Below are 23,937 nucleotides of genomic sequence, written 5' to 3'. Positions count from 1 at the left end.
TATTAAAAAAGAAACAGTATTAGCTTCCATCCATCCATTTTCTAACACCCTTGGGGTCGGGAGGGTTGCTGGTGCCTCTCCAGCTAACGTTCCGGGCAAGAGGCGGGGTCACCCTGGACTGGTCGCAAGTCTGTCGCAGGGCAACACAGAGTCAGACAACCATATACACACACACACACACACACACACACACCTAGGGAGAATTTAGAGAGACCAATTAAATCGAACCCAGGACCGTCTTGCTACAAGGCAACAGTGCTACCAACTGCGCCACTGTGCAGCCCCAGTATTAGTATTAGTAATATAACATAAAGAGATTCATTTAATTTAAAAACAACCGCTATTTCTCAAGTAAACTTGTATTGTTGGTTATTAAGAATAATATATGATTTGAAAAATGTAAGAAAAATCCCAAACTATTGTTATTGTACAATGGGGTGTTCATAGTGCGGCTCAGGGGCCATACGCAGTCCATGAAATAATGATGTGCGGCCACAGCTCAAGAATGATACAAACAGATTTTTCTATTATGAGCCATGGTTTTTTTTTTTGCTTCCATTTTAAAGTAATACATTCCAAAAACTCACCAAATATTTTTGCCTAGTTTTTCATGCAAATATCTAAATATCTGTAATTTCCCTGCTGGGATGAATAAAGTAATTCTATTCTATTCTATTCTATCTAAACTAACTTCCATTTAGCTTTTCAGTGTAAGTTGATTTCATATCAATAATTGCTTAATATTGTTTCAAATGAAGTACTATTTCCACTGGCAGATTATTTTACTAAGACATTTTTCCCATGTTATAACTGAAATAATCTGGAACTGGTACTTTTTTCCAATATTAAGGAACTATTAACTTAAAACAATTTCTTAAATCTCGCTAATAAGTTACTTTTAAGTTAGTTTTTTCTCATTTCAAGTGTATTTAGATATTTGGGCTAAAAATAAGACCACAAATACTTGGTAATATTTTGTGTTTTTGCAGTGTACACCCACAAGCAGCAACTTTTAACTAAACGAAAAAAAACCCCCAATGATTAACCTTGGCTTTATACAACAAAATAAAGCATCTCATAGAGCAAAAAAAATAGCAAACATTTCAGAAAGTTAGGTGAAATGCCAAAGACTCAGAAATACAGAAACCCCACCAGTAAAATGTACTCATATTCTAAGGTATTTATACTAATCGTTATAATATGTGATTGCATAGATGCTTCAGTCTTGTTCTTTTAGCATTTCACAATACCTTTGTTTTAAGAGTTAGTTGCTCGTCAGTCAACAAAAGAGGCCTCTCAGCAGGGGAAGTAATTATTCTGTTTTGTGACATTATTACCAATAAAACTGTGCAGTTTTATAGAGGATGTCAACGTGTGGTATTAGGTAATCATTTAGATATAAATGACATTTTCTTTGTGCATAGAAACCTGAAATTGCTCCTAATGTGGAGTCACCCATGGCATCGACATTGTGTTCATATTCAAAGAGAAAATGAGACTTTGGTGGACTTTAAGAGGGATATTAGACATCCAGTCGCCTCTTTGAATAAGAAAATCACATTATTCGCTTTGTCAGACACAGGTGTTTCACTTTGTCTTAACCTTTATCACATCTCTCAAGCTTGGAGCCTCTGAGGGAGAAATCACCGACAGGAAATTATAAATATATATATAAAGAGCTAATCTGACCTTCACCAGAGGTATATAAAAAAAAAAAAGAGCAAAAGAGGAAAAGCGAGGGAAGAATGGAGGGAACGTTTAAGGAGAATTTGCCCTCGCAGAGAGCAGCAGCCTGAGGAGAGGACTCGGATAATGAGAGCTCTCGGTTCCCCACACGCTCCAGAAAAACATCTGATTCACAGAGAAAAAAGCTCAAAGGAAGGACAGGAGTTACCGCGAGCTCCGCGAGTCTTTAGAGTTAAGGAGCTTCATTTCAATAAATATTCTGGAGGAAGAAAGCTTAAAAGTATTCATCCCTGATGCCCAACGGGACATACTCAATTTGTCATCCATCACTGGATAGAAAAGTGAAATAAAATCCAGTTTACATCAGTTTAACAAGATCAGCTACACTTTCTTTTAAAGAATCTTTCTCGTTCCTTGCTCATGATAGCCATAGCATAAAGATGTTTTCATACTTGATATATCAGGAGACTAAGTTTAGCTAGGGGCCGATATGGCAACATTTGTTACATTTTCAGCTGCTGTGCTTCACTTTAAATGGGCAGAATTATGTAAAGTCAACTTTGTTTTAGCTGTACATTATGTTATAATGTTATTCCCCAATCAGAAACATTCCTGGTGTGTTTCTTTGATTCTTTTATGCATGTTTAAGAAATCATTCAATCTCCATGGCAACCATTCAGTTGTGCAAAAACACCTGGGTGGACTAAGCCCCGCCTTCGAGGTGCAGCTCCTTCAGACTAGTCAGCAGAAATTGGAAAACATCTGGTGAAACATCTGCTAAGCTCATTATCACTACTGAAAACGCTGGTAACGTTTTTAAAGGTTTAATAGAGGAGCCGTGTTGTGATGACTTCCTGAAGGAAGAGTTTCAGAAAGAGCAGCAAAGAGACAGAGGCCCAATTTCAAGGTGTTAAATACTGAAGTAAAATTTATTTAAAGTCATATTTGATTAATAGCATTTCTACAACAACTGAAGTCAACAGTTAATTGATTGTGCTATAAAATTGAACATTGTGCCAGGAATACACACAATATTTTCCTTTTTACACTGCACTGCGTCAAATGATCTAAAAAGAAAAAAACTGTTCCCCTCCTTGCCTGAGGTGGCGCTGAATGAAGAACCACTGAAGGAAGACGTGTGACACTGTGTGTCAGAGGAAGACATGAGCACAACTTCCTTCTTCACGAAATGTAACCAAAAATGGAGTGGCGTCAGATTTTATCGGTTGTAGGATTTTCTTTTGTCTTTGGTAAAAGACCAGGAACCATTTCTCACGCTGGCGCCAGACATGTATGTTTGTTTTGGTTGTATTTACCCAGAATGCTTTGCATTTTAGTCCGCTCCCTGTTTCTGGAACGGCCTCCGGTTTGCAATTGAACTGCACCAGAGTTCATTTCAACTAAACAGACACCTGGATTTTCAGGTCAGAGTTCACTTTTTTGGTCTGCATCAGAGTTTTATTACGCATTCACACTAACAAACTAGAGTTTGATTAAAGTGGATTAAACAGGGCTAGCATGAATGCACCCTTAACATTTATGGAATTGAAAAGATATAATTTTCATTTTGTTTAAATTGTAATTGTGTTGCTTTATTTGACAGATAAACTCCTGGAAAGTTTGCTTGAAAATATTACTGTGTGTAATAAATCCATATACTGAGTAATTAAACAGATTCAGAGATTTTCAAGATGCACCTGCATGCTAGTCCTACATGGAGAGAATTTCTCTGTAGAAACTTTTACAGTCATTTATTGATTTGCCTTCTTGTTATGAAACAGACTCTAGACTCTAGTGAAATGAAGCGCTACTCGATCAGCGTGAACATTTTCCCTTCATTTGTTCTCGGCACAGTGAAAGTTCTTACGTCGCTACCGATTTTCACGTCAGCAAACTTTAGATGATCAAGTGTAAAAAGACCAATACGCAGTTTAGCAAAGCGCTCCGATTGGAGTGTTTCCTTTCATGAAGCGGTGAGAAATAATTTATTAAGATGCCTGCAGCAAAGGAAGCGAGGTCTGCTGGAGCAAAACAAGAAGACTTCCTTCATTTACTGCCCCGAGGCCACAGATTTCTACAGACACAAGCACACTGGGGCCTGAATAACAAATTCAGACAATTATCCCTAAAGACTGCAACCAAGAAAGTCAGAGCCACTCTTGTTAAATGGAAGATTAATAAAAAAATAAACACTTCAATAACGACGTAATCCATGAATATAGAATTATCATTCTCACACTTAATTATACATGACAAACCTGCAAACTTTTTTTTTTTAAATATGGAAAAAAAAACTGTGGTAGACTAGGAGCAGTAAAGCTGATTAATTTCCCTAAAGTTGACTCTGTCTCCTGATTCAAATGAGACTCTGTTACAGTAAATGAAGCGTACGCAGTGAGCCTGTGTCTACATTCACAGATTAGCACCACATTCTCAAAAAAGCACTTTCCATGAGCTCCGTCAGCTGTGTAATTCAAGCAATTTAAGTTGCTATTAAAAGTGATGATTTCACAAGTCAGTAATAGCATATTTACTGGCATCAGGCTGTTACTGGAAACCCTGAAATGTTTACAGGCGTGAAATTAAATACAAAAGCTTCTCTTTTTTTGGTTTAATCAATTAAGAGAGGAGCAGAGAGATGTCGGTTTAGCAAGTTCCAATCTATGTTGAGTTAATTTTACAGATTTAGAAGCACCTCTTCTCACAAAAATCACAATGTAAGACATCTTGATTAAACAACAAACTGTAATTTTCTTTCAAATTGAAGTTTGAATTCTAGAAATTAGCCAGATGCTTTAGTTTTTAACCCCAAATTTTTACTAGATTAGAGAACTACTGCATCAAGTTGAGAATATTGCATTCAAAAACACATGCATGACTTTTGTTCCTGGATGTATCGTCAACCTTCAGTACAATAAAACCTCGAATCTGTTACATACATTTTTTATTCAGTTCAACATCGGTTCTGGTTTAACAGCCTCTTTAAAGCACATTTTGGATCTTTTCCAAAATGTCATGTATTTATTCTTAATTCACCAAATCACTCAAAAAGACTTTTTAATTTACTTTTTAATTCTGTATTTGTTTTTTTTTAATACTCAAATCCGTAAAACAGGCAGTGGAACGGCCTGTAAGCATGATTAAACTGAGTAAGAGCTGGTCTCATTGTGGTCATTATTTAAATAAATTAAATAATAAACATAAAATGCTGCCTTTCTATTAAAAGTTTGAGTAAATAAATCGCCGATGCATTTTCAGGCTCTCTGGGGAAAGTAGGCTTTGCTTGCAGCCAAAAGGAGTTTGTGTTGGCATTAACAACGGCCTTAGTTAATTTACCGACATCTTTTGGCTTCAATCAGGCATCGTTACCTTAACTAAGAGAATAACTCTTGAATTTTATTGTATTTTAATTAACATTTTAATGCATGTTATAATGTCATTCCCTCATCAAAAACATATCTGGGGTGTTGTTTTGACCCTTCATGCACAATCATTTAATCTCTCATGGCAACCATTCAGCCCTTCCCTGTAACTCCTCCAATCAGTTCCTTCAGACTAGCCAGAAGCAATTAGCACCAGTTGGAACTGTGCATTGGCTGAGCTCATTATATGAGCTACTTCTCAGTGAATTGCTGGTAAAAACTTTGTTAAAGGGTTAATAGAGGAGCAATGTTGTGATGACTTACTGAAGGAGTTTCAGAAAGAGTAGTTACTTTTAAAGAGACAGCGTCCCAATTTCAAGATATTAATTTATAAAGTCAAATTTCTTTCCAGTTATATTTAATATACAGAGCATTTTTATAACAACTGAAGGTAACAGTTACTTGATTGTGTAATAAAATGGCGCTGTGTGTCAGGAAAGACATATTTAAAAAAACAACCAATGGTCGATAAATTCATCAAATCACCCAATCTTACTTCCTATGATTAAAAACAACAGATGTAAGAACTCCTTTGTACCCACAGCAATCAGGTCCTTAAATTTGTGAGCTATAATTATGTCTAATATATCTATGAATTAGTGTTTGTAAGTTTTGGCAACCCAGTTCTACAGTCCCAACTCTGGCTCCCTGTAGCTCAGAGAATAGACTTTAAAATACTGTTTGTTTATTAAAGATCTGCTGTTGTATCAACCACCCAGACCTCTCAGGTCTTCTGGTTCTGGTCTGCTCTGAATCCCCAGAACCAAACATGGAGGAGCAGCATTCAGCTTCTATGCACCACAAATCTGGAACAAATTTCCAGAAAACTGCAAAACAGCAGAAACACTGAGTTCCTTTAAATCCAGACTAAAATTCCAGCTGTTTAGTTTCTTTGAAACATTATGAATGAAACACTGACCAACATTTTGACATGTAACAGTGGCACTTCACAAAATGTAGTTGTGTTCTATGACTTTGTATTTATGCTTTTTTATGACGTAAAGCACTTTGAACTGTGTTGTTGCTGAAATGTGCTATTCAAATAAACTTGATTGATTGACTGCGTTTGAAATCGCCCTGAACTGAAAACACCAAGTGTAAATTAAGAAATCTCGAAAGACTCCCACCGTTCTCAGTATTCCACCTGTAAGTTCAGAGTTTCATCTGCATTCCTCCTGCTGCTTCTTATCCTGCCGTGCATAATAAATGGGTTTAAATGTGAAGAAACAAAGCACATTTAGAGGAACATCAGCTCTAGTCAGGTGTAGGAAATATGCGCTGCTCATTATGTCCTCCTGCTCAGGATGTAGATGGGGAGCTGCTCATCAAACGGCTCTAACTCTAACCAGACTGTACCCCTGATGCTCCGAGGACTTAGTTGTTGGAATATCGGTTTCTGTTTGGAGAGCATGAGCCCACCTCTGATGATTATAAGCAATAAGTGATCCTGAGCCTCTGCCGTCCCTGTAGCAAAGACGACGGAGAGGGAAATCTAATTATTTCCCTCCCATGGCTCAGCAAGCCTTAAAGGTTAATCACTGTCCATTGAGCTAATTCTGACTGGGTACACTAGAGTAATTACAAGGCCTCGCTCTCTTGACGACACGGTGCTTTTACCCTTTTGTGTACCTTTCTGACTCCAGATCCTCTCATTCCAGGCAGATTTTTTTCTCTCTGGTGGCCATGTTTCATCTTCTTCCTGGTGCCGGCTGAAGTGCACACATTAAATACCTCTTCATTTAAAGCTTTAGCATGTACAGTAACTTCTATGTAAAATATTTATTTTACATATTTGTTTAAACCAGGGGTCTGCAACCTTTACAGTCTCGCTTACCTTCTCCCAGCACTCTCAGAGCTAACTAGAAACAAATAATCAGAGCCAGGAGGCGGGTCTTAGCGCTGTCAATCACCCTCGCATGCGCCTGCTCCTTTTAACCTTCTCCTCTCCCTCTACTATGCTACAGCTCCCCCCCTGATAGCAGATTGATGTGAATGCTAGGCTAGTTAGCTTAGCCACTGATGATGGTGGGTAAATGGTTTTGTTGTAAAGGTAATTTGTTTTTCCACTATTAGCACATTTAACAGAATACATAAGGGTGATTGGCAGCGCTGAGACCCACCTCCTAGCTCTGATTGGTTATTTTTGTTATATTTTTGTAGACGGCAATAGTAGCATAGAGAGGAAGTGGAGTACTGTATTTTCCAAACTATAAGGCGCACCTAAAAACCTTCAATTTTCTCAAAAGCCGACAGTGCGCCTTATAATCCGGTGCGCCTTATATATGGACCAATATTGAGCCACAACAGGTCTCGCAACTACGGTAAGCAGCCGCCGACTTCATTTTCCCCCGTAGAAGAAGAAGCTGGGTTTTGTGTAAAGACCCCAAAATGGCTCCTATTAAGAGACACGCTTACGACGCAGAGTTTAAGCTCAAGGCGATCAGTCATGCAGTAGAACACAGGAATAGAGCAGCAGCCAGAGAATTTAACATGAACGAATCAATGGTGCAGAAGTGGATATATATTGTGATTGCACTAACGTTTGATTTACCGTAACAGTATCAGACTGTTTTTTACGTTTTTATTGAATCGACGAACAGTTCCCCTCCACTATATGTTATACCTTGCTGTTGTTAAAAGATAAACTGTGTCACAAAAATACCACATCACTTACTTTACCTCGGGAAAATAATAAAACAGCTGTTAATTCATTTTGGGAATGAACGGAGTTTTCAGAACGCTGGTTTGTAATCTATTAATAAAGTTTGACTGACCTATTGACTATTTTGTTGACATTCCCTTTAGCGCAGTTCCATCTAATGGATGCATAACGTAACCCCAGCCTCTACTGTAGCGTCTATTCTATGCGCCTTATAATGTGGTGCGCCTTATATATGAAAAAAGTTTTAAAATAGGCCATTCATTGAAGGTGAGCCTTATAATATGTGGTGCGCCTTATAGTGCGGAAAATAGGGTAGATTGATGACATACCGTCACGACAAATATGTAAAAACCATTTCAATTTACATGCTGCACCTTTAAATGATCACATTCTAACCTCGGTTAATATGACCATTCATATTTGCTAGCATTCAGATCCCAGAATGGGTCTGTCTATAAGGCTTTTTTGTCTTTCTGTGCATGCCTGAGTTTTTCTCAGATAATTTCAGGCTTTCAGGTGAGTGAAAGGTTGTCCCGTGTGTCTCTGTGTCTCTCTCACCCATTAACCGCTGGAGATAGACATTAGAGACTCCTTTGAGACGGCAGGCGGCTACTAATACCACATCTCTGCAAATCTAAAGAATTAGGTTTTTTAACTAATCTACTTTGCAAACTCAGTGAGAAGTTCAGTGAGACTGGCAGGAGAGTCTGTGAAAGGGATTTTAAAGGTATCTCTATTCAGCTTCCTTGAACAGATTAGGATGGGACCACAGGCTTTACAAAACATGTTCATTACATTTTTTGCTCAAAATCATTCTTAGGTAATGAGAATTTAGTCTGTTCAGTTCAGGATGAGCTTTTTTAGGGCCTCCTGTCACTTTAAATCCAAATAAGCTGCTGCTGACCACAACCCTCAAACTCAACATTTACATTAACGTGAAAAATGGCTGCAGAAAGATGCGCAATTATACAACCGTACATCTTTGAAAAGCAGAAGAAGAGTCGCTAAGACAACCAACAAGAATGCAGCAAGTGGTTTCTAAATAGTAAGTCAACAAGACACTTGTCTTTTCTGGCAGTCATTGGTAAAACCAGCTGACCAAACATGCTGGAGCTCTGAGTAGGTTGCTGGGTGACGGGATGGGCCAGGGTTGCTAGGTAACGGCACAGTGCCCGTCGATTTTGACTTAGCAATTATGAGATTTTTGAAAAGGTTTGTTTTCCAGACACCAAAAAACCTTAACTTATTGCTAAAAAAAGAGGCTGTTTTTAGAAGCAGTTCAGACCCAAATGTAAGTACAAAAATGTTAAAATTTTTAGATCACAAAACCAACAATAACTCAAAAATAGCTAAACAATGAATTTTTCCCAAGTTAATTGTTTAGTTTTACCTTTATTTCAAGATAAAGCTATTTTTGTAGAGACAACAGGTCATCACTACCACAAAAAGATCATTTATTTCAGATTAATATTATTGGAGAAGGATTAATATTAATTTTTACGCTATAATTATTAGGTGGTGTTAAGAAAATGTTGGTTTTAGTAGCTGGTCCTACTTGAGCCCACTTCAGTGCACCAATAAAGTTTCAGTCACCTCAGCATGCTGAAGGCTTGAAACTAATAGCGAACCTCTGGGTTTAAACTACTTTCTGATTACTTCAGATGATTTCTTTCTCACCACATGGCATGCTATTAAAACTTCACTCTCAGTGAGTCAGTCAGTATTAATATAAAAAAATAAAATAAATAAGATGAGATGGTCACATCTAAGCACAGCTAACATACTCATGTTGACAGAGCTAAATGCAAAATTCCACCGTATCGCAACAAAAGCAACATACTTCAAATATGTGACCGATTAGGATATCTCCTCAATTTGTTCATAGTAAGACCAAAATAAAGTTTTTGTTTTTCAATATACCAATGAATTATTTTCATTTTAGTTTCTCAGGTTTGTTTTCTCAGATTAATTACTGTTTTATGCTTGTGTGTTTAATCCTGATAGACATGTTTCAAAAGGGCTCAGATTTTTAAAGATAATCACAGATAATTTAATCACAGAATTTTTTTATGTTAGTACCAGATTTAACATGTCTAATTATCCTATAATCAATGACCATATCCAAGATTTGAAGGTAAATTGAGTAAACTAATAAAAATAGAAAGATAATCCATCCATGCAAACAAATCCAGAGATGAATCGAAGCTTTTCACACCTCCAGATTTTCTCCATTTCGTCGTCGCCCAACATTTTTGGCACCTATCTAACCAACTGCACCTTTTCTTTTCCTCCTCTTCTTTTTCTTCATTACCTCATCATCATTCATCCGTTGCCACTTTTTCACTTCAGTCGTTTCCCTCCCTGCTCTACTTCAAGCTGCGTACCACTGTGTCTCTCTTTAGCAACAACGAAAGGAAGTTTGCCTTGGAGCCATTTCATCTCCTTCCAAATTTTGTCTGATCTCTGCCAAAAGGACAAAAATCTAAGGGAGGAACCTTTTCTTACTTTTGAACATTTAGACTTAACAATTAAAAACCAATCAACAAAATCATATAGTACGTTTGTTTCCTTTGTTCACTCTATGGTTCCATTCTTACTTGTAATTAATTCGTATTTTATTCAAAATAATGTAGAAAAAAAAAAAGAAAAAGAAAGAGAGATGCTCTTTGATTTTCTTCCTTTTGATTTTGTCTTTACAATTCTACATTTTTCTGCTTTGTCAAACTTCAGTCTTCTCAGTGTGTATCCCCAAGGCTCAGATATGCTCTAAAAGTCAGTGTCCTGCTGAGACGGGTGGGCTGTCTGCTCCCATATCATCAATGCAGAAAAAGGAGATGAAGAGCAGGGAGGATGAGGCAAGAAAAAAAAGACAAAAAAGGGAAGAAATGCCTAGGATGCTGAGGGATGCCTTTAGCGAGAGTCATCACTCAGCTAAATGCCCTCTCTTGTTCCTCCTCTCACTTTCTATTTTCACCTCGCTGAGGGAATAAAACCGAGAGCCTGCTTTATTTCAGTCCAAATGTTTTCCAAGAATCTGGAACCCTGGAATTTGTTCCTCGGCCCCTGCGGCAGCCCCGTTTCTCAGAGTCTGTGCAGATGGGTGTGAAGGAACAAGCGGCGCCGATGCGGGCTGCTGCTGGTGGTTGGCGAAGGAAAGCTGCTGGATTTGCTGAGCGAGAAACAAGACAGGCTGAGCTTCACAGGGTGGAAAGGAGAGAACAAGGAGAACATGAAGCGTGTTACTGTGTGGAGAGAAAAAGCAACCAGGTTTGAGCTGGAACTAGTGTTGTTTGGTGGAACAAAGTTTGTGCAGAGATGATTAATGATGTCCCCATAAATTATCATACGGAATCAGAGCCAACCCAAGACACATGTGACCTAAGCAGGCTGCTTAGAGCCTCCACACCACAAGGGGGCCCCCAAGAGCACCAAACTATATACAAAAGTATATACATGTATATATATTTAATATAACATTGAACAATAAATGTTATTACACATAGAAACCTATTTCTATTAATTTTGTAGTTGTTACACAAATAATGGTTAATCTCTTCCTGTTTGCAGATGGCCACTGTTGGAGAAATACAAGATTTTACATTTGTAAACTTATTTACTGTAAATTTATTGTTCATCGGCTGGTGTTACTTTCAAATAGTTGAAATAATATGGCACACTTAAATACCACTCTGCAGTTTAGAATCCCAGATTTTCAGTTTGCTACGAGGAGTGGGCTACATAGACCTTTATCACAATATTTTATGGTACTACTCTAATAATGATAAAAGTGATGAGAATTTTTACCACCTTTCTTAGATTTTTTTTTAACAATTAATTGGACTTTATCGTGACAATAAAAATCAACATTTTAATAAAACTGTATCACAATAAATGATAATGAGATAATGCCCGCCCATTTGCTACTTCTGTAAGGTTAAATCAATAGTCATAATAACACTGGCATGATGTGAGCTAACTACAGATGATGCTAATGACAGTAGGTTTGTTACACAGAGTAGCTTAGAAATTATAAAGAATCTGGTGTTCACATGTTGGTAATTGGAGGCCCCCAAATGAAAATCTTCTCAGGGCCCGATAAAGGCTTTGGCCAGCCCTGTGAGTGATACAGCAATGCAAAAATTATCTATACTGGCATATTTCCATCTAGACCAAAATTCAGATTTCATTTTGTTCCCTGAAAGTATAACATACCCACAACTACATTGTACCACACTCAATTACTCCATTGTGTTCTGTTTGTGAAAGATTTGGTTTGCGATAGACTCAGGATGAAAAATTCTGAAAAATCACATACAGTATCTTTCAAGAAAAAGATAATATCTATAAAATACATAATTTTTTTAGATATTATCTAAAAAATATCTGATATCTAATAACTAAATATCAGTATGTGGTTGATTGTGACACACTGCTTCAGTTTAAGGTATAGGATATGGCTGAAAATGATTCGTTTTTTGTTTTAAATATGTTAAATACAGTAAACCGGTGGTGTAACCTTTACAGTTTTATCCAGTTTTCTATTGAATTGCTGCATTCATTTTCTCTTTTCATTCCACGCAGTTGTTTTGTTTTATTTTTAAGAAGCTATGAGGCTCACTGGCAAAACCTTAAACAGCTGCTGCGCAAGTTACTCAGCAGGTTGTTGCTAGGTAACCACAAGTTACTCAAAAGTTGTTGCTAGGTAACCAAAGAGTGAGTAAGTTAGAGCAGCTAATGCTTTTCCTCTGCCTACATCCCCCAGAATGCTGTGCGTTTCTGGATCAAAGTTCAGTGAAAATGCTACTGGACGCATTATTGATTGGTTACGTGTCTATAGTGATATATATTGTTATTATTGCACAGCCCTATGACAGAGTAGACACACCGAGTCTAAGCACTATGAAAAGAGTCATAAATTGTGTTTTCTTCATCAGGTTGACGAATCAAAGTAAACCAACTAAAAACCGGGTTTTAGTTGGTTTAAAATTCAGACATGTAGTAACAAAAACGCTGGAGTAAAACTGAGAACTTCAATAACTGCATTTGATGGCCCACACAAAGAGAAGTACTGTCCAGGAAAAACTGAAAACTAAATGAACAGTAGCTGCTTGATTCATTGGGAACATCGTCTGCTTTGTTGCCACTGATTTCAACTTTGGCAGCTCAGCTATGTACCTGTGTGAGGCTTTTAGTTTGGCTATACATGAATTAAAAATGGCTCATCAAAAGATTTAATTAACATAATGGATTACCGCTGCTGTTATACGTGCATAAATTGCAAACAGAGCCTCTGCATATTTTGAGGCTGAATTGATCCTGCTGCCTTTGATTAATGCTACAAAGTCACAAAAAAGGCATCTGTATTCTGAACATCGATGGCACAAAAGTATATTTATGACAAAAAATAAACAGTGAGGTATCAAATAAAATCTGTCACTCTGAAATATTTAGCTTATTTTGTTGAGATATGAGGAAAAGGTCACAGTATTTCAGCAGAGATGACTAACCTAGACTAATGGGTCCAAGACAATTAAATAAGGAAGCACAACAAACAACAAAAATTAGACATTTTTGTTGCCTTCATAATTGCTGAAAAAGCCTCCTGAATGAACATCAAGGCCCTTTTAAAACAAATGTCCAGCACCACTTCATAACCAACACAACTGTGACTCTAGTATCACAGCAATGACCCCATGTCACCATTACTTAATCTCACAATATCTTATGATAAATGGACTGATCAATATTCCCTCCCCTCGGCATGCTAGATGCTGGATACAGAAACTGGCTTCATCTGCATAGACCCTAACATTGGGCAAACAGGACTTATGAAAATAATTTTACCGCAGTAATTTTAAAATCAAGTTTTTGCGATGAGATTGTTTTGAAGTCGTTTCAAAATTGGTGTTTTTTGCAAAACTGGAATGGAAACTCTTACGCATCACAGCAGTTTGCATAAAGCGCTTATAGGCACTGGCCTACTTCAACGATTCACGGTTGACTCCATCATTCAAAATGTTGAACCTATTGCTCTTCTGCAAACACAGACAACAATTAGACCTGTCACAATAAACCAACTAACTGCATGATCAATTAAATCAATCTCAATCACTTCCATTTGCATAATTTATAATTTTTCTTTTTTCTCTCTCTCTGTACCAAAGTTTGATGTTAAGTTTGATGTTTTGGTCTCAACTAGTCCTTTTTTAAAGACAATTTTGTTTTCAGAGACGTCATAATTTTATTTGTTGTTTCTGTTTTGTTTATTTAGTTTGGATATTTAAAATATCTTCCAGTTCCAGAGATAAATGTTGATTAAAATGTAAGACTTATTGATCTTTGAGCATTGTATTATTTGAAAATGGTCTCACAACAACAATATTATTGTGTATAGCAATAACTTCTGGGGAAATGTATCGTTCAGCAAAATTGGTTATGATAGGCATAACTACAATTTCCCAAAATGCAGCATATATACAGAACGTCCAATTTGTGTTATATATATGGATCACACAAACAGAAGTATTGTATATACGTAGCCATTCCTAATTATAAGTAACTTGTCGTTACAATGCCTCAATAAGACGTTGATGTCAACTCTGATAGTTGATGATGAGTGCTAGCGCCGTGGCTGAAAAATGATATGATTGCTGAAATATGATTCTTCACGTATGACTGTAATTACATTTATTTAATGGAAACACCATGATTGCAAAGTTGTGTTTTTCAGATTTTAACAGAATATCAAAAAAAGTTTTTCTACTGACAGCTTGACATACTTTCAGATTCTTTTGGTTAATAACTAGCTGACCTAATGGTGACATAACACAATGAGATTTCTGTGTTAGTCGACTGAAATATTTATAAATATGTCCAGTGTTTAAAACAAGCGGCTTCCAGTTCCTGCCGATATCCAGCAACTTCACACAGCTACTGAAGAGATGTGGAACAACAACGCCCAATCAACCTGATGAACGCTAACAGGTGGGTTGCACAGAGTGAATGGTAATCACACCAGATACCGACTGGTTCTCTGATCCCCCAATAAAGCAAAACTGCTAATTCCACAATGATTTTTTATTGTCACACACCTGTGCAACAATCAGGCCGTCTAATCAGCATCTTTGCATGGAACACCTGTGAGGTGGGATGGATTATCTCGGCAAAGAAGAAGTGCTCACCAACACAGATTTGTGAACAATATTTGAGAGAAAATAGGTCTACTCTGTGTACAAAAAAAGGTTTGGATGTTTGAGTTCAGCTCATGACAAAATGGGAGCAAAAACAAAAGTGGTGCGCTTATATTTCAGCTCGGTGTCTGCAGCTTTGGACCTCTTGCACACTCATGAATACATTAGCTGCATCTGTTACGTCTATCTGGAACAACCATCTGGAACAACCTTGCAGCGTATCTCAGCAGATATCAGCATACTCAGGTACTATCTCTGCTTGCGACATGAGAAACCGACAAGTTCAGAGTCAGCAGAGTTGGGACCTGCAGCTACAGGAGCTCATCACGCGTAAAAGTAAATCTATATGGAGACGTAACTGCAACAACAAGCCATCATCATCTGGACTCGATGGCTTGTGAGCAGAGCAGCTGAAGAAAATGTTTCTGCAAAACTCTTTTGTTGCATAATCATTTTCTGATTCATCATTTCCTCCAGGCTTTGAAATATGCAGCGATTGCCATGGCGACAGATGGCTCGTGAATAATGAATGATTGGTATATTTATTAGAATGTTTGTTATTGAATATTTTTCAACCTGGAAGAAACTAGGTTCTCAGCATCAGTGACAGGGTGTGTAATGCAGGTAAACGTCTCAATGTGATATTTAGAAGCTGAAAAGTTTACCTTGTGTGAGGAGCTGGAGAGTCCTGACTTCCTCGCGGACACGAAGCTGCAGGACTTGCTGCAGGATGTGCTGCCTCTGGGCTTCGTGGATAATCCCCATTCGCTCCAGCTTTCTGTCTGTTAGTCTCATGAGGGCCCGTCCTGAAAATAGACAAGCGAAAAAAATAAATAAAATAAAACACAAGCCTTAAGGATCCAAGCCAGAGGGAGTTTAGCAAACACTGCTTCAGATGTTTGCTAAACAACATCCTCTTTTCATCCATGGAAGAGGAAACTCACAAGGTGCTGCGGGTGAATTAAACACAAATTGGACTTTATAAGGGTAGATTAATAAAAACAGACGTCTCTTCACCATCATGCGACCATCAGTCTGAATTGTCCAATTAAGCTCAGCAGAAGCATATGTGAAGCAGATCCTTCTTTGCATAAATATCAGAACAGTACATCCCTGCAGCAAGAATCCCTAACAGCTCTTTAGTTAATTGCAAATCCTTGTATAAAATACATAATTTAATCATCCAATCGGCTTCTATGAAGAGGACTTAGGCTACTAATAAAAAGCCTTGTAGAATATTGTGATTATTAGTCCTTGTTATGAGTGTTTTTGCAACATGGAGGATGGTAAGCAGATAGGACAATATAGGGTAATTACTAAGCAAAATGCTCGTTTTGCTCTAGTGGCCCCAACGGCTGCTTTGACAAGATGCTGCCACCAATTAGCGCCACGGCTGGTTGGAGAAAAGTCCTTAAAATCGCCAGGAAGTTAAAGCGATTGTTCAGTTTATGAACTGGGAATCTGTGTAGTTGTTAATGGCAGTAAGTATGCAATTCCAGGTTTTATTGAAACCTGGAGTTTACCTTAAAGAAACAAGTCTTTGCTGAAGAGTTTTATCATGACATCTTGTATTACAATTAATTATTTTCTTGTTTAGGTAACTGTATAGCTGCAACTTGCAACTGTGTGTCACATTCATTATAGCATCACAAACACAAACACTATTCTTGAAAACGTTCCCACTTCTAAAATGCTTTGTTAGGACAACAGTCACATTAAGAAAAGTGATTTGTATCACTAACCTGTACACACTAACTGCATTTAATCATGTTTTCAAATTTATTGATATTTTTATTGGACAAACATTGCAAAAATAGTAAAAATAATAATAATCTTGACAAGATGAACAGTTTTTAAATTGAGATTTATTGAGAAAACAAATATTCTAATGACAAAAAATCATGACGATAAAAGATAAACCATACAATAAATGCCATTCCTAGTCTCAATGCAACAAACATGCTAAAGTCAGAACCAAACTAGAACTTTGCTTGGTGCTACATAGAGGCTACAAATTTGAACAATACATTTTCCCAGAAGTTATTGTGATAATCTATAATATTGTTGTTTTGAGACCATTTTCAAGTAATACAAATGGCATAACAAGGTTTCCCCCAGAAAACTTGCTAAGCCCGGTGGTTGGTGCTATGGCCGTCATTTATCGAGCCGTCCGTCGTCTTTTTGAGTTAAAAAATATTTAAAGTTGACAGAAAGTTTGAAAATTTCTCTCGATTATGTGTTATTAAAACATTGGGAGATTAACACCCGAACAACAACTAAAAAGTCTTTAAAATGGAAACATTTTTAAAAAGACTATAAGAATAAAGAATAAGTTAAGCTTGGTGGCCCGCCAGGCTTATAATACACTGGGGGAAACCCTGCATGATAATGCCGTTGCCACTGCTTAATGATCAATAAACTTTAAATTCTAATTAATATTTAACACTGGAACTGGAATACATTTTACAAAACCAAAACAACTAGTAAAGTGATTAAGTTTCTGAAAACAAAATTGTCCTTCAAAAAAATGACTAGCTGAGACCAAAGCATCAAACTGAAGACCAATTTTGGTACACAGAGAGAAAGAAATATAATAAATTATGTAAATGGAAATTATTGAGATTGTTTTAATTTATCATGGGATTATTTGATTTGCTGTTTATTGTGACAGGCCTAGCTACATCCAGATGGGGTTAAAATCAGAGCACTTTCAGTGGAAATGACATCACAACCAGTATATAAAAGCCAGACAGCTAGGTAGAGTCATAAAAGCTTACAGGTAGCAGCAACATAATGAAAGGACAGATGGGAAAAAGTCAAAGAAGGCGGAGACCAGATTGAGACATTAAAGTTGACATAACAGTGCCAACCTGAGCCATGCTGTAACAGGTCTATAAATATTGACCAACCATCACTTGCCACCTGAAACCAAAGATAGATTGGCATGGCAACTGAGATTCACATTTCTCTCTTTTGCTCCTGTATCGTCTGTTGTCAATAACTGCAGGTATAAGAGAGACAACTGAGCAGGACACACACTGCAGGTTTGATGATATATGGGATTTCCCATATATTAGCATGAAAAACAGCTGCAGCATCAGGCAGTATGGTCAAATTAGGACATAACTTGATATAGATACATACCAGTTTCTTTGTACAAATCCTTGCTCCTCTAAGGTTTTTAATGATCTGTCAAGTTGCAACCAGGCTTCAACGTTTTTTTTATTTGCATTTTATAATATAGACCAACACAAGACTGTCATGATGTGGTGGTGTTGGTGGTGAGGCAGACGCTTGTAGACCCAGGTAAAGATTAGATGAAGGTAGTTTAATGATGAAAAAGCCAGAGTACAAAATCCAAAAACACCAGGCAGAACGACTGAGCAGAAGCCAGGGCTCAACGCCGGAAGCAACTGGTTATAAGAATGGATTGCTTACAAGAAGAGACGCATACAACAACTGACTGGTAGATAGACAAGGACCCGACAAAGACACAGAGACACAGGTGACATTGAATACACAAGGGTTAATCAGGGAACGAGACACACCTGGGAACAATCAAAGGGAGGACAGGACAACACAGAGACTCAGAAAACTCAAAATAAATACACAGAAAAACACAGATCGTGACTTTACCCCCCCTTCAAGGGCGGCTACCAGGGGCTAGAGTCCAAACAACGAAAAACAACCCACCCAGGGTGGGCAGAAACGAAGAACGGGGCCAAGAGTCCAAAAACAAAAGAGACCAGCCCAACCAGGGTGGGCAGGTCTACGGGAAATGTCCGGCGGGCGTCCGTGGCACCGAAGGAGGGACCGAGCCACAGGAGGCGGGTCCGGCGGGTGACGTCGGCGCTGGGGCTGGGCCGCGGGAGGCTGTACTCCTGAAGGCGACGGTGGAGGTCTGGGGGAATTGGGAGGAGCACTAGGAGGCTGGGTCTCGGGAGGAGACTCAGGAGGAGCACTAGTCTGGGAAGGAAACTCGAAGGAAACACTAACAGGAGGGAACTCAGAAGGGGCACTAGGAAGCTCAGGGGGAGTTCCAGGGAGCTAAGGAGGAGAACTGGGGAGCTCGGGGGAAACACTAGGAAGCATGAGGAAGGCACTAGGAGACTCAGAGGGGACACTAACGAACTCAGAGGGGACACTAGGAGGCACAGAGGGAATACTGGAAGGCGACGAGGGAACACTAGGGGGAGAAAACTCGAGGGAAGCACTATGTTTCCCCATGACGAGGAAACATGGGGAACACTAAGACGTAACGAAGGGTCACTAGTGGGCGACGATGGAACACTGGGAACACTAGGGGACGAGGGAACACTAGGGGGCAACAAGGAGTCACTAGGGAGCTCGGAGAGGGCACTAGGAAGCTCGGACGCTGGAAGCTCTGGAGACGCTGGTCCCGAAGACACAGGAGCTGGTTTGGTGGAGCGGAAGAGTGGGATGTCCGGCTTATGAGGCAGAGGGTCGCCAGCCATGATGGCTAGAGCTGTCTGGCGTTCCCACTCTGCCTCCTGCCATAACTCCACCAACCCCAGGTGCGGAAGGCGCGGAATCCAATACTCCAAAGCCACATACCATGCGAATGGCAAACCCAAGCCATCTACAGGTAGCGTAGGGTTTAGCCATCGCTTCCAAATAGTCCTCAATAGTTAAGGTAAGATCCTCCAAGATGTCTGGGTACATGATGTTAGTGCAGAGCTCCAGCACATTTGGTCAGCTGGTTTTACTGTTGTATGTGCTGTACAATGGCTGCTGGAAAAGACAAGTGTTTTGCTGTTGACTTTCCATCTAGAAACCACTTGCTGCATTCTTATTGGTTGTGCATGAGGTTCTACTACTGCTTTTCAAAGATGTACAGTTGTATAATTGCACATCTTTTTGCAGACATTTTCAAGTGTAAACGTTGAGTTACGGGACATGACCAGCAGCAAACTAAAATCTCATAATCTAAGAATGATTGTGTGCAAAATAAATGTACACATTTTGTGTTGCCCTGTCTTAATCTTTTCATGAAAGCATAATGTGTCACCTTTAAGATAAAAGCTGACTTGGAAAGAACACCATCCAATCTAACAGAGCTTGAGTTATTTTGCAAAGAAATGCGTTAAAATATTCTTTTGACCTCTGTAGAGACACAACCAAAACTTCCAGCTGTTATTCCTTCCACTTCACAGTCATGAATTGCTTTGTGTTGGTCGATCATATAGATGTTTAGTTTGTAATAAAACTGCAAACCTTTTGGTCATAATGCCAGTAGTTAAAATTGAAAGGAGCAGATCAATATGTAGATTTAACTGTCTGAGAGGCTAAATCGTATCTATAAAATAATAATTTAATGGTGTAGGTGACTGTGTGTGTGTGTGTTTGTACGCCTTTTGAGATCTTAGGCTCTAACATCAGACCAGTCAAACATCCATATGCCAAAATATACTAAGAAAAAACAAGTTCAGAAAGCTTTTTGAGCAAATCCCAGGTTGAATCATTTCTTTTTTAGATATTTGCATGTATAGAAGCAACTGGCATGAATCTTTAACTTACAAAACCAGACTCGTACCTTTAAAAAAAAAAAAGCCAGAGCAAACCCAGTGAAGTGCTGCAATTACTGCAATATAAGAATACCAGTGATTACAATAAAAAACACTCAGCTCAACATTCAGCCAAAGTGCCATGCCTCCTTGTCAGCAAGGCAACGTCAGTGGGGTGGAACAACTTCTGTAAGGAGTCCAAGCCTTTTAACTCTCTGTTCCTCCAGCTCTGAGTCATTGGCATCGACGATCCCACCATGTCTCAGCGGGGAATTTTTCATACCACTATTAATGCACTGTGCAGTGTAGCATGGCCAGGAAGAGAGGAGGAAGAAAGGGAGGAGAAAGAGGAGGGCTGGAGAAGTGGAAAGTGGTCAGGAGGAAATAAATGAGGTAAGAGAAAGAGTTGCTGTGGAAGCAGTTGAATGTCTGATAGTGAGAGGGGGGAAAAGGCAAATCAGCTGTAAAAAAAACTCCTGAAACGTAGAAGGAAAAAGTAGAGGTAAAAACTAAATATTAAGACTTCTGCTGCTTATTCAATAGAGTTACAGAAAGACTGGCTCATTTAGCAATCTCAAAACATAAAAAAACATCTCTTCTACCATCTAACATATCTACAATATTTACTTTCCACTTCAAAATGGAAGCTGACCGTCTCAGCGAAGTGGTTTGGGCACGCAAGTGGATTTCTAAATGTAAAAAAGATTTTTTTTAGTTTTTCAACAGTAGCCTGAAAAACAATTATGCAGAGCATTAATTTTAAAATAAGTATTTCTCATCAATTTAACCCGAGCATACAAAAAGATGTTTTTCTTCCTGTTTCTTTATGCAGACGCTATTCAGTCTTACAAATTACATCTTCATTCACAAAAACACCACATTATGTTTTATATTTCAGAAAAGCAGCTTTACAGGAAGGCCGAGTGCCTGGTAAGGCTTTTTAAAAGTCAACTTAAAACTGTATAAACAAAGATTACAATTTAAAACAAGACTTCAAGGGGACCCACTATAGTTCCTTGAACAGGTCTGGATAGATCTATGGGCTAAACAAAACATGTTCATTACATCTTTTGTACAAAATTATTCATAGACAACAAGATTTTCGTCTGTTGAGTTCTGCCTATTTTCAGAATGAACTGTTTTAGCGCATCCTGTCACTTTAAAGCCAAACAAGCTGCTGCTGGCCAAGCCCCTTAACTCCATGTTTACACTTTCACTTGAAAATGGCAGCAAACTGATGCCCAAATTATATAACAGTACATCTTTGAAAAGCAGTAGTTGAGCCTCCTGCACAACCAATATGAATGCAGCAAGTGGTTTCTGGATGGTATGTCAACAACAAAACGCTTGTCTTTTCCAGCAGCCATTGTACAGCACATCCAAACTCCACTTTGTGTTGCTAGGTAATGGGCTGGGCTCGACTGGGGTTGCTAGGTAACGGCGCAATGCCCATTGAATGTGACTTAATCAGGAGGTTTTTGAAACAGCTAATTTTCCAGACAAAAATTGAACATTAACTTATTGACAAAAAATTGCTGGGTGTTTTGTTTAGAAGCATAAACCCAAATGAAAGAAGAAAAATGTCACTTATGAAGAAAGACCCACAAAACCCATTAAACTAAACCAAAATTATAGAAGAAAACAATGTATAAAATAAAAATGGACAAAGTGCTAACTATTGTCCCAGCGAAACAGGAAGTAACTCCATATATGGACAAAGTAACAATTGAAAAGAAACAACCCAAAAACCTTTTACGCAAAAGATACCGACAGAGCTCAAGCAGGGAGTCAACAGGAAGTCCACAGAGACAACCGAAGCTGTTTGTTAGCATAACGCTAATATTGAGCTACAATCCTGAGCACAAAAAGAAAAGCTGGAGATGTTGGGTATATGGGTGATACATGTAGCAGAAAGGTGGCAAAAAGAACAGAGAGGGAATCATTAATTTTTACTAATTAATGTCTGTACAATTTCTTTATTTTTAAAATTCTTCCACTATATAAAAGGACAAATACAGCAACGCATGTTACACACACATATTTTACAAAGACTGGCCAATGTGCACACAACCACATTGTGCCTGAGAATCGGATTAATGAGTGGTGGGTGAGCAGCCGTGTTGTGCTGAAGCTGATTAATCTGCAGCTACAGCCTGGCACAGTCAACTGCGGCTTTGATGAATGGGAGCTTAGAGTGCATTTGTTTACACCCGCTTAAATATAAACACAAAATACACACATATATGCATTGATCCACCAGGAGTTTGCTTCATTTTGCAGGTAGAAATAAAAAGAGCAGGTGCACAAAGGCTGCTTATTAACACAGTGCCTCGATTTAATAGAGATTGTACTTGGTGAAATAATTTGAGTTTGTTTCCTCAGGTTAATGTTCTACAACAGCAGCACATTTTTTAACACTTCCTGTCAGCTGTCTGCTCATTTTTTGTGTCATCTGTGGAACAATAGAGATCCTGTTCAGACTTGGCATTAAAATGCGTTCTGGCTAATTCAGATACAAGTGGGCAGTTTTAAGCATGACTGTTCATGATTGGCATTAAAATCTACCTTTTTTTTGGGACTGATTTCCACCTCAGGATGATTGCAGTCAAATAGTCGCATTCAGAAAAGTCTTCCTCCAATCAAGACCACATATATTTTTACTGAGCTGCTTTTGTTTCAGTGAATGCAGTTTCCATGGTTTTGTTTCTGAAAACTCAAGAGTTTAGCCAACCTTTATGGGTGGTGCAGAAGTCTGGTTCATCAGGGATGCTTTTATTTGGTCAAAGATAAGACGTTTCCACATTCTTGACACAAAGTCCAGCTTGCTGTCAGTGGAGATTGATTACAAACTTCACCAGTAATCCCCCGTATAGCCAATACATTTATGGATTCATGGACAGAAACTCAAGATGTAATCATGGAGAGGAGGGTGTGGCTAGGAAAAGTCAGGGATCCTTTTAGAGATGATTCTGCTGGAATTTTTAAGTGGTGCATTCACACCAGCCCTGTTTAGTAAGCTTTAATCCAAACTCTAGTTCAGATTAATGTTCTCTAGAAAGAACTGTTTGATGAGGTGTGAATGTGTAATCAAACTCTGATGCAGACCAAAAAAGCAAACTCTGGTTCTAATGCATATGTGAACGCCAAGCAGAGTGAAAGCCGCTCCAAAAGCAGGAAACAAGCTATTGACCCTTTGCACTCTCCATAACTCCACCCGCTCTGCCATGACAGACGTCAAAACAACCAATGAGCTCCTTTAAAACCAGTCAAAAAACAGATATCTGCAACCTAGTATCGCTTCTATTTAGTTTATTTCACTTTAAAGATGATCACCGGGTGCTGCACAGACAAGGCTGCAAACCAAACTTGTCGTTTTATTTTATAACTTAATGAGGAAAGATGGCGGTGATGGATAGCAGCCGTTAATCATAACGACTGGCAGCCCTCGGTTT

The 23,937-nt window shown here is 38.5% G+C and overlaps 1 protein-coding gene across 2 annotated transcripts in view; it reads right to left on the bottom strand.

Annotated features, from left to right (window-relative positions):
- samd12 (sterile alpha motif domain containing 12) overlaps positions 1-23,937 on the bottom strand; it is a 119,256-nt gene that overhangs the window by 54,677 nt on the left and 40,642 nt on the right. For both annotated transcript variants that reach the window (XM_032581877.1, XM_032581876.1), the window contains exon 4: positions 15,626-15,766. In XM_032581877.1, the coding sequence (XP_032437768.1) occupies positions 15,626-15,766 (141 nt within the window). The remainder of the gene's footprint in view (positions 1-15,625; positions 15,767-23,937) is intronic.

This window comes from Xiphophorus hellerii, chromosome 13 (assembly GCF_003331165.1).
Source record: "Xiphophorus hellerii strain 12219 chromosome 13, Xiphophorus_hellerii-4.1, whole genome shotgun sequence".
In the NCBI taxonomy this organism is placed as follows: domain Eukaryota; kingdom Metazoa; phylum Chordata; class Actinopteri; order Cyprinodontiformes; family Poeciliidae; genus Xiphophorus; species Xiphophorus hellerii.
The sequence above is the reverse complement of the archived record's forward strand: the minus strand, read 5'-3'. Positions and strand labels throughout refer to the sequence as shown.